Source organism: Rhyacophila brunnea, unplaced genomic scaffold (assembly GCF_057557595.1).
Source record: "Rhyacophila brunnea isolate RB1 unplaced genomic scaffold, BYU_Rbru_1.0 scaffold_3, whole genome shotgun sequence".
NCBI lineage: Eukaryota > Metazoa > Arthropoda > Insecta > Trichoptera > Rhyacophilidae > Rhyacophila > Rhyacophila brunnea.
In genome coordinates this window covers 35754122-35766649 of record NW_028232965.1, presented here as the reverse complement: position 1 = coordinate 35766649, position 12528 = coordinate 35754122, and the positions used below count along the sequence as shown (strand labels likewise).

The 12528-nt window shown below is 30.7% G+C and overlaps 1 protein-coding gene across 1 annotated transcript in view; it reads left to right on the top strand.

Annotated features, from left to right (window-relative positions):
* The first annotated feature begins 6332 nt into the window (after positions 1-6332).
* Positions 6333-12528, top strand: part of LOC147068276 (mitochondrial coenzyme A transporter SLC25A16-like) — a 41492-nt gene continuing 35296 nt past the window's right edge. The window contains exon 1 of the mRNA XM_085953231.1: positions 6333-6992. Coding sequence (XP_085809357.1) covers positions 6929-6992 — 64 coding nt within the window. The 5' untranslated portion in view covers positions 6333-6928. The remainder of the gene's footprint in view (positions 6993-12528) is intronic.

The following is a 12528-nucleotide window of genomic DNA, read 5'->3' as shown; positions in this document are numbered from 1 at the left end:
CGCTACCTTTTGAGATCCCTGTAACCTCAATTATCTCACTCAACTTTAATCGTCGGTCACTTAACACCATATCGTGGATTTTATTGATCATTTCTGGTGTAGTCACCTCTACAGGACGTCCTGAGCGTGGTTCATCCTTTGTTGATGTACGACCACGTTTAAATTCATTTAACCAGTTATAAATAGTTGCAAGTGAAGGAGCAGATATGCCGTGAACTAAATCCAACTCATTTTTTATTTCCTTTGCTGTTAACCCTTTTATATTAAAATGTTTAATAACAGCTCTAAGCTCAATTTTCTCCATTTTTGTAAACAAGCAAATTTTTTTTTTAAATGTACGAAAATAAAAAACAACAACCCGACCAATCTGATTAAAACTTCGCAGCATACTGAATCGGTAGTGCCGCTGCATGAAAACAAACTGCTTACAGTACTAGTCGCGCCACCTGTCGGCTTTTCTAAGGACTTATTGACCCACCCTCGTATCTAATTTATAATATCTTGAATGATAATAACAAAGGGTAGGTATGTGCTATTTCATTTAATTAAATCAATATTAATTTGTATTACCTAAATATTAATTAGTGTAATGTACTAGTTGTGGATAGCTGAATTTCACGTTAGTAAAATAATTTTGATAAATAATATTAAGTATTATGATGAATGAGGTGGTTCATTTATTGAAATATAAGTTCAGTACATTGACATTTGAAGACAAACTAGAAGTGAAACGATTAGGACCTCACCAACAGATTTAGTTATTGTGTATGAACTAATCAAAACAAAAAAAGCATTTAACTCCGAACAGTTTACCAAAAAACATGGTTGACGGCGACGTCGCTATAGGATTTGTTTCCCGAATATCCATTTTTGTCGAAATCGACATTTTAATGCAGTTCAATTTCTTTTATCGAACTCTACCGAAATCATTTATAAAAACAATATATTTTTATCTAGGAACAGAGATATTTTTTTAAAAAACCCGAATACGCCATGTTAAGTTACAATTATTCCGTGGTGTTCTCCCGAATGTCCAACTATTCGTACCTGAATATCCAAGTTAATTTCGGTCGAAATATATCTCTGGCTGAGTGTTTATTTCCCGAATATGACTTTAGCCAATCAAACCGCGCTCACGCCGTGCATCTCGCTCCCACATTCACGCTGTCTAGCTCTAAAACAATCACGCCCACTTTTATATTTTTCGGTCGTCCGGAGACTTCTTTCAAATTTCGTCTTATTGATATTGTTTTTAACGTTACTATTGTTTTAATAGTGAATTCATCAAATTTGAAGAGATCATTTATAGCTGATACATCACCAGTTCGCCCTGAACTTAGAGTAGAGTTGTGGAAATGAGTATTTTAACCTAAATAACTGCATTTTGTTTTGATAAATGACACAAAATCCTAACGGTTATATGAATTCTACAGTATGACCGGCAACTACTATGACGTAAAAAATAATTATTATTTCAAATTATTATTAATCAAACATTGTTTGTCTTTATTTTACTTTTAATCTAGGTATTTCTATGAAAATAAAGGCGATGCTATTATTTATTTTTGAATGCGCTGATAGTTAATTTAATTTAATATGTATGTTACTAACTATTTATTTGGTGGATATTATATACTTAGGATATTGGTACCTACCTAATATTAGCAGCCAATGGTAATTAATTTATACATGCTATTATTTTGTGTTGTTATACCTTACAATAGTAAATATATAATATTTATTTGGTGGTTTGTAATAAGTTTAATTATCAATTATAGAAATATATAGATATAATAATATACAGAAATATATAAATAGTTTTTTTTTTTTTGGAAAAAGTGTTAATATAAAATTGTTAGCAAGTACGAGAAAGTACCATCATAAAATATTGGAGAAATGACCGTGACGTCGGTTAGTAATTGAAGTAGTAGATACCTTATAATATATTTTCTCAGAAGTGATTTTAAAAAATTATGTAAGTATGTTCAATTATTAGAATGGTACATTCTTAAATCTTGTGAATTATTCGTTCAATAAAAAAATAGTTAATCCGAACAAAACCGAAAAAGCGATTGCCGCATGTTATTATTACATACGAAATTGGGTAATTACGATCATTAAGTATTTAAATAGTAGAAGTAATTATTAACAATTATCGTGTAAATAAATATAACATTTGAGGCGTGTACTTTTTGACCACTCAGTAATCTGTGGGCCGTGCAGCAATACGCTACGGTCTTAAATCCCGAACGTCCATGTTTTGTCCCGAATATCCATTATTCTGAGAGAGCGCTAAAAATTTCCCGAATATCCACAGTGTGTACTTGTAAATAAAACGCATTTTCTGTGCATTTATTGATTCATACCAGTATATTATTCTTGGAATCTATTCTTAGATAATGTTGCAATCATACAGTATAGAAATAATGATTGATACATCTACTGATATTAAAATATACGACAATGAAATTTGTTTTTCGTCTCCTGTAAAATTGACATTTGGTCTATTCGGGAAACAAATCCTATAGCGACGGGCGAGTGTATCCTTGAAAAGACTATTTTGTTTTTCTTGTAGCAATAAGATTCTTTCGAACGCAGGAGGCATATGAAGATGAAGTAATAGTAATAGCTACAAAAGATATGTTTTTTACGCTTTGATTAATATTGATTAGGTAGGTACTTATTAGATATTTCACGCCATCTGACCCCACTTACTAAAAGATGCTAGAGCCGCCACTGCAAAAGGTGATGTGACGCATCTGCAATTGCTTCGATCTGGGAATATTTCAAGGGCCATTACCTACTAAAGACATTTTAATTTTACAAATAACACTACATAATCAGATGAACACATCAAAACAGACTGTTATTTTATCTATAAATGTATTTTTTCTACTGGAAAAATGCAAAGAGCAGCTGCCACTGTCTAAACTGTTTAATACTGTATTGAAAGGGGTTTGTTATATTTCAGAGTATATAAAGTATTGAGGGACTCTGTGTACGGCTTTGAAGAAAACAGTAAATGGAAGGATAGGATTATTGTATCCCGAGTAGACGGCCATGACTTCAAAGATCAACTGGGATATGATAAGGTTAAATAACAATAACAATTAAATATGTTCACTTCTATCACATCAAACCTTTTCCTGATTTTTCTTTATAACAAATTATCATTATTGTTGACAGATTATAATAGACGTTCCTTGCACAACTGATAGACACTCTCTTAAGGAAGATGACAACAGTGTATTTAAACACAGTAGGGCAAAGGAGAGGTTGAGAATTCCCGAACTGCAATCAGCATTATTAAGGTGAATAGCACTACAGTCAATATATTGTGAATTTTGGTCATTAATTTGCCTTTTTTTAATTGGTTACTTGGTACTTAATTAGTTTATTTTAAACAGATAAATGGTTATTAACCAATCATTCAACCTAATGCTAATGACCCAAATTGACGTTGAACGTGAATATAGCATGTGCATTTGGATGGAGTCAATCTTGTGTCCAATGGCTTCAGAAACCAACATTACGAGGCAAAATGAATGACCAACATAGTATTATAATCTACAATTAAATAACATATTCTACTTACTTGGACCCTGGCCTAGAGTAAGTACCTATATGAAATTAGGTAAATAAGTAGGTATCATTGGTAAATACTCGGTTAAGTATAGTAAAATTAATATAATTGGTTTATTTATTTATAAAATAATATTTAAGTATATAGTGGTGCAGGGTTACAATGATTAGAAATAGTATGTACCTACCGAAAAAGTGTGTAATATTTCACATTTTGTAAATATAATGAATCTTATATTTTCAAGCACACGCACAGCACATTTTGAAGCACACGCAATTGCTGCCATTGTTTTATATTACAATGCTTACGGGCCCTTTTAATTAATTTTGTAATTAACGTGTTATTTGCATTTGAAAAGTAATTAGCAAAAACACAATTTTGTGTGCCCCGTAAATATTGAATTTTAATTGTAATAATTACTTACTCGACTGCAGTCATAAACGGTTTTACACAAATTTTACATGATTTTTCAAGTAAATAACAATGCCGACATGTGGTAGTATTACGTCGGCTTATCATATAAACCTCGAAATTCCATAAACACTAAATGTTTAGGAGGAAGAAAAAACTGTATAAATTCAAAAATTCAAAAATCCATTTGGCTTATTTTATTTTTATATATATTATTAAAAGCAGGTTTTTTTTATTGTATTTAGCGAAAATAAGGAGATTGCAGGTTTGATTTAGTAAGATAATGAAACTAAATTGGGAGATTGGAGGTTTGCATATTCAAATAAATTTATTAAGTAGTATATACATTCAATTGAATGTCAGTTTAATAAAAATGGTGTTTTATTATAATCTGAAAAATGAAAGGTTTAATAATTTATTTTTTATTCATAGGTAGGAACTAGGCTTATTTTTTTTTCTTCGGCCGTCAAAGAAGACAGGAAATGGTCAATGATAAATCTGTTTAATCTCTTAAATCTGGCCTCTTCACTCTCGTTCCACAAATAATAATATCCATCTTTGGTATTTAAATTGAATACACAAAAATTATGTACAATACACATTACACTTTGTTTTGTAGTAGAGGCTTGAAACATTTGACTTAGGGTTCAAGAGTACTGCCTGAAGATCCATGGTATATACATGTTTCTGCTTTGATTTGTCCAATTGTTTTTCGTTTCTAGCCTCCTCTTTTTTATTTTGGTGGATATCAAAAGAAGCTAGTGGCAAATTCCCGGTTTTACGATTTACACATGTTTCGCATAAATTCTTTTTGGGTGAGAACAATGAAATTTTTTTTTTGTGATTTTACCGTGGTTTGGATTGTGACTCGCTGTCATATCGCCTCTTCTCTTCTGGAAGGGGATCCGTCGATCAGGTCCTCACTCCTATTCTGTTAAATAGCTTTATAATTATTTTGCCTAGCTCTTCCGTCTTTCTTTCTTTCTTCTTTAGACGCCAATGTTTTATGCACCAGAATCGCTCTCCTCCGTATCCATCCCCTCTGTATTTTTGATGCATGGTGTAATCATTGAATTTCTGATAGTCTAATTCAGACCTCAGCCAAGTCTCTGAGATTAATGCTATTGTTATTTTTTGTCGTATTGAGTAAAGTTCTATATCATTCTTTTTTTTGCTTCATACTTCTGTCATTCCATTGTAAAATCCTAATTTGTTTTTTACTATCCATTTTGTTGTTTTGAAACTAAAAATGAAAGGGGATGGCATTGCACTTCGTATAGGGATGCCACTGTAAAGATATGTTCAAATCGCGATCTTTATTTGAGATTTATGATATGGATTGGATACTCAATACCTAATCCTAGTTACGTAAAAATCATACATAGCCATAGGTTTAGAGTTTTTTATGACCTACAAATTATAACTATTCACATGAGTGGAAACTTAGCCGTTATACCTACACAATTTATATTATACATTGTGGATAATATTTATCTTTGCAAGTACACAGTTGTTTGAACTATAATAATCAATGAAAATCATTGAAAAAAATTATGCGTTATTTATTTTAATAATATGTATGCAAAACTTTGCTTACTTCCTAATATATTGCCTTTTGCAGGTACCTCTGCTATACTGTTCAAAAAGGAACTACACTTCACGTTTTTTCGCGTCTTTCCAAAAAATTATAATATGTAGGTACTATGCGTTGACAACATTCGTCACCACAGTTGGCGTTTTTCGCACTGACGAGTAACAGACTTTTCTGTGGAAACAGATCTGCAAAAATGGATCTAGGTACTAGAAGTATGAATCTCCGAAAAAGATTAGATAGGTAGGTACATACATAAATACCTTAGTACATTATTGTAAAAATGTTACCTACCGTTTTATAATCATTTATGATACATGCCCAAATTCCATAAAACAGTTTTTTAAAATTGATTTTCAACTGCATAGTTATTTCTGAAATAATTTTATTACATAGGTTAGTAATAGTTAGGTATCTATAATATATTAAAATAATTATTCTGGTTTATAATATGAATTTTAATATCACGATTACTTTTTATTCATGCAATGCCATCTTTTCATTAAACTAAAAAAACAATAATAGTAGGAAACTAGAAATATTGAAGATTTAGTTTTTAATGTTGTCAGTAGATAGCGCTACATATAGTAACATTTGTAAACTTTCCCGTGACACCAAGTGACACTAGTAAAATAATAATTTTGACGTTTTCATATTACTTATTACTAGGTAGGTACCTATTCTAGGTATCCCACACGAATGAGAAATTATTTTCTGGGAACTGTCGGCAGCAAAGATTTTGATGTATTTATTTTCAGTCATCGTCCGCTGTGGTCGTGGCTCTCCATATGACGTCGTTATTTAGAAAACGGCCGTAGTCAAACGTTTCATTCATAAAACATCTGATCGAGTCAATGTAATGTGGAACGGTGCGTGGAATGCAGTGATTTTACTTTCAAGCGCTCGTCTTCAGGTTAGGAGGAGAAAGTGTTTTGATGTCAGTCGTTCTTCGGCAGCGAGAGAAAATAATTTTAGGTGGTGGTAATAGTGCGCGAGGATGACCACAAATTATTTCATGGTGCACTTGTCATACCGGTTTACTCCGTCTGAACCATCGTAGGTTTTTATGACACGAGTATCTATCTAATAATATAGTTTGTTGACAAACGGGGAAAGGGGTTCGAAGAATGTACATTGTTAAAGTGTCCGCGGATGACATTTCGAAATGTCAGTAATTAATAATTTAGCTTGGTGTGTTTATAATAATTATTTCTGTACCTGAAGAGTATCGAGCTGATTTTATTACATTCTGTTTATTCTGTGATATAAATATAACGTTGCTCAAGAAAGTGTTTTATTCGTGTAGTGTTTGGATACCCATCTACTTTCTAAAAAATATCACCATGACCCTCAGTATGGAGAGGAAAAGTGATATGGAATTTATCTTGAAGTCACTATTAGCCGGAGGTAAAATAAATTCGTATTATGTGTAAATAAATTAACTAACTTTTGAAACATTATTTTTATTTTAAAAAAAATGTTCTTTTTAACCGTGATTTGACAGATCATGTTTATTATTTTATAGATTTTATTCAGTTTCTAAGTACCATCTCGTAATTATTACAGAAAATTGCGTAATATTTTTTAGTCCTACCAATAAATAGCGACCAAGGCATAAAAGTACATAATATTATTTCTTTTTTTTCATGCATATACCTATACTTAGGCAAGTATTTGACAACTATAGATTAACGTTTCCCAAACGTTTTACGTAGGTACTGAACACAATACATACATTTAATACTGTACAAACCTAGTATTAATTATTTTATTCAAATTTTGAAAAATGAAACCATTGACACATGCATCAACTATTCCCGATCCGTCGCTTCCTCGCTACTTCCACTCTTCTCGATAGTCTTTCGGTACCTCGTACCTACTTCGATGAACCTTGGTTATCTCATCCACCAAGCATTGTATTGTTACAGGATAATCTGAAACTTATGTTGAGATATAATATGAGTACCTACTCGTATATTGCATTTTGCCGGGGGCGGCATTTACCAAAGGGCGGCAAATCGAAGTATTTAAAACGCATAATATATTATGTTTAGTTCAGAATCATAGCATACCTACCTACCCATTAAATAAAATGTTTCTCAAAAAAATAGTTTGAATAATTACAAAATAAAAAGAACTTTTTATATACAACGTTTTTAAATTGTCTGTTGAATTATTATGCGCAATATGCTCAAACTTGTACTTGATATGAAGTAAATAAAAAACCAACAAATATAGAATACTGAAATGTCATTTTGACATTTCATTTTTGCTAGGACCACCCACTCAGCAACCAATAATAGTCTTACTTTTTGCGGATTTTTCTGAAATAACTTTCCATACAAAAAAGAAAACTGAAAATGAATTCAATTCTGCTTAAAGATGGCTAAAAGTATTAAAAGAATGCATTGTCATCGTGTTCTGATATATTCTAAAAGTTTCAAATGTCTAGCTAGTCGGGAAGTTAGTTAAAAATCGATTGCAAGATTTGTACTGGACAAACAACCACCGGACAAACAACCACCGGACAAACAAGAATACGAGCTAATAAAAACGTAATAAAATGGCACAAGAAAATTAACGGTTTATTAAATAATAGTAAAAGGCAATTTTTCTTATTTAGTTGTTCGTGAATAGTAAAATATATCACATATGGTCCATTGTAGTACATCAATACATAGGTGCTTGTTTCTAGTATGTTTTTAATCATTTATAAACGGCGTTTACAAGTTTTGTTAATTCCATGAATGCATAGAACATCTACTTATCGATAATTAAAAATGTCTTCACTCTACAATTCAGAATGCAATATGTACATAACATAATAATATGAATACGTGTATTAATTAAGGCGCTAAGTACCAAAAAAATAAAAACTGCCATTTTTATAGAAAAATATTCTACATACCAACGCCAATAACTTCAACTATAGTCTAAGTGCCTCAAGCAAGTCAAAAAAACACAGCAAAATAATTAAACCTGTCGACGTTGTAAGTCCGTTGGCGTGTTTTATTTATAATGGTGTAAGTAGCACTGCAGTGGTCAACGGCATTCAATATAAAATAGCTGACGATGGTGTGTTGACACTTGCGAGTTCTTAATACCTAAAATTATAGAAGCTGCCGTGATTGCTTCACACTGTAAAACTACATTTTTCAAAATGTCTGCTTCATGAAATTTTACTGCAATGACTTGGTATTTTGTAACTACAGGCAATACTACTTTTTGGTACTTAGAGCCTTATTTAATACACGTATTCATATGAATAAGGTGAGTTAGGGTAAGTGCGGCATATAAATTGACTAGATGAACTTTAAGCTGATGTTGAACTTTAAACGATTGTAATATCTCTTCGAAATTGTTATTGACTGTTCACCAATAATCTCTTATTCGACTGCCATATTCATTAGATGTAGATGTTGCATGATTAATTATAGTAAAAACGTTTTAAGGAAACAAGGCGAGTAGACGCTCTTACCCCCGCATTTGGGGTAAGCGCATCTAGTTAAATTATTTCTCATAATTATTACCAGTCAAAAAATATATCAACCTCAAGATAATATAATATTATAAGTGCAACATTTTGATTGTTTATGGTGGTAAATTTCCTTAGGGAACAGAAGATATTAAATAAAATCAAAAAACTTGGGTAAGTGCGGCATATGTAGTATAAAGAAAATATGAGAGCGACTCTTTTATAACATAAATATTTAAATAATATATAAGTAATTGATTAATTTTGTCTGCTTATGGGAGCAGAGATTTAGGGTTGTCGATACTTTCTTTTAATACGATACCAATATCAAGTATATATTGATACTTTTTCTTTATACCTACTTACATAAAACACTGAACAATAATTATGCCAAATTTAATGTAGCGCTCTCACTTATACCGATAGACTGGGTGATTTGATTTATCCATCAATGGCATCAATGGCCTTTATTTTTGTGATGTGCTTGCTCTTCTCCAGTTCGACGTCTTGGCGCATTGCAGTATGTCTGACACTTGCTTACCTATTTATTTCGTTTTCGATGAGATCGATACATAATAAATTAATAATATATGTGATTATTAAATGAAGCATAGGCAATTCATAATAAGTAGGGCCAGGCCGTCATATCAGATGACAAAGTATTGATACTTAAGTACTATCGATTTGCCGCACTCCGGCTCTAGGATGAAAATGATGTAATATATTCTAAAAATATGTTTTTTACATAATTATTATCTATTTATTTATTTGTTACTACATAATATATTAATACAAATATATCTACTTATATCATTTGATCTAATTTTTTGGGAGGTAATCAGGCAAAAATGCGTACCAGTGTAGTAAAAAGTACTAAAAGTGTACATTTTAACATTACAAGAATGCAATATTTTTTTTAATACAATATCTATACAAATTAAATAATACTACTTCAGTAAATCTATAATATATTATAGTCATGGCGATGACTAAAATTGATGACTAAATCAACTAAAATATAACAAAATTGTAGGCTTAAAAGATTAATTACGTACCTACCTAGTTATGAAAATAGCATTGGTCTAATTCAGTGGTCTCCAAACTCAATAATGATGTGAGCTACTTTCAGAAATTGAAATTGTCTGGTGAGCTACTTATACATATTCCTTCTTTATATTTTTTATCATAATTCTTTATCGTACCTTACATAATATATTACAATATTATTTTAAATAAATTAGGACATCAGACTTCCAATAAAATATAAAATGCGTACTTTGATTATTTATTTAAGTATAAACAAAATGAAAATTTAAAAATATCTTGAAATAAGTGAGTAAAAGTAAAAATAATTAGTGATAATAATGGCATTCACTTTCCTCCACATTTTTTTCAATTCTCGGTGAATACCTTGTCACTCTCATCTGATGTACCTACATCTGTGAGTCTGTTTCCATATTTCCTTTTAACCACCTTCATAGTGGAAAACGTTGATTCACATAAGTAGGTAGAACAAAACAATGCCTTCATTTTGAGCGCAATTCAAACTAAAATTGGATTCTTTTCTGTTGGGATGAAAGGGTATACAGATTCTACAGTTGAGGCACTCTACAGAATTGCCCTTGAGAATTGAAAATATGGTTTTTTTACATGTGGTCCGGAATTGTTGCTCTACTGGTAATATTCAAAGGTCGCCGACAATGCTTTGGTCTAAAGTAAATAATGATCTCTCATAACATAACACTGTCAACGTGAATAAAATATGGGGTGACCAAAAAATGATATCTTCTAATATACGTAAATGTTACTAAATTCAATTTGTTAATCATCTGTTTGGTGGGAAATATTGTAACCAATATGATGGATAGCCACGATATAAACTTAATAATATATTAATAACGTTTTAACCAGAAATTGTCCGAGAGCTAAACATACGAAGGATGTTGAAATACATATCTACCTACATTTTTATTTCATGTGCTATCCAAAAAACATTATTATTGAATAGTATTTATTTTGAATGTGTAAGACCTATTACATAATTATTAAAAAAATAGGTACACATTGTTTAATTCTAATGCATATTTTTTAAAAAAAGTGTAATATAGTGATGTCTGTTTATTATAAAAAGAAAGTGACTTTTTATTAAAAGAAATGAAAATATAATTAATTATATTTTCATTTCTTTTAAAATGGAATTCTACCATTTACTTGGTTACTACTGCTAACTCAATTAATGACTTTTTATTACTTACCCGATTAGTTTAATTAATTTAGTCTGACACTTTTACAAACAAGTAACGCAATTTTACTTTTATAAAAATAGGTAGGTACAATAATTATTGTTGGTAAGTAAAGCCACTGCAAGAAATAATTTATAGAAAAAATTATTATTAACGTAGAGACACCCACACATTTTTTTATTCAAAGCTAGCGTCGCTGAGAAGATAGCAAAGTTACCGACCAGGGCTGTCGAAGACTAATTACTTATTTTTATGATGTGTTTTTAATTGTGTGCAATTTGGCGGAAAAATATAATATATAGATACAGTTGCTTACCATTCGGGTATCCAATGACCTGGGTTTTGTTTAATCTTTTGCAGACATCCTACAGTTTTATTTTTTATCTTGCCCATCTCACGTAAGGATATCTGATATTATAAAAGTTACATAGTACAACAGTGTTTAAATCTAATATGTAATTGTACAGGTTTAATTAAAAACTATAACAAAATTAACATTTTAATGATTTACAGATTTTCCTATGCTATATCAACTTAATATCAATTTTAATGAGACAAGATACATATTACGATATATCCAAAATACACATCATCAGATAATATGTGAAATATTTTGATAAGCAAAAAAATAAGAACAATACAAAAATAACATAACATAATCAGCCAGTCTTTTCATAATTATTTTAGATAAATGTTGTATGCCGTTTGACGCTTGGAATTATGTAATTATTCCATCTGTTCAGTAAGCTATTTTTAACTTTAAATTTGTAACTTTTTAAAACGTAAAATTAGATTGATATTATTTTGACAGCCCTGTATTCGTTCGGCCGGCTTTAGGTTAAGTCGCATACATTTTATGTTTGAAGGGAATAATAATAATAATAATGATATTCATTCGCCCGAGAATTGTAATTAATAATTATTGCGTTTCTTAAAATAAATCCCCGATGGTTAGAGGTTTTTGAGGTTAGACTGAATTAAAATGACGTCCTTTCAGCTCTGAGATCATTCTCTGAATGAACTATGAATGACCTTGTTCCTGTTCATCGGGCTCTTAAGCGACAAATCACATTGAAATTATATCAATTCTATTTCTGATGAAGGGCCATCTTCTTGAAAATTTTCGACGAAAAGCTGGATAGTTTTTCAATGTCAGAATTTATAAAAGGAGCTGAAAAAAATTGTCCAAGCGGCTCAACGTTTTTAAAGTCACTAAACCACAGAT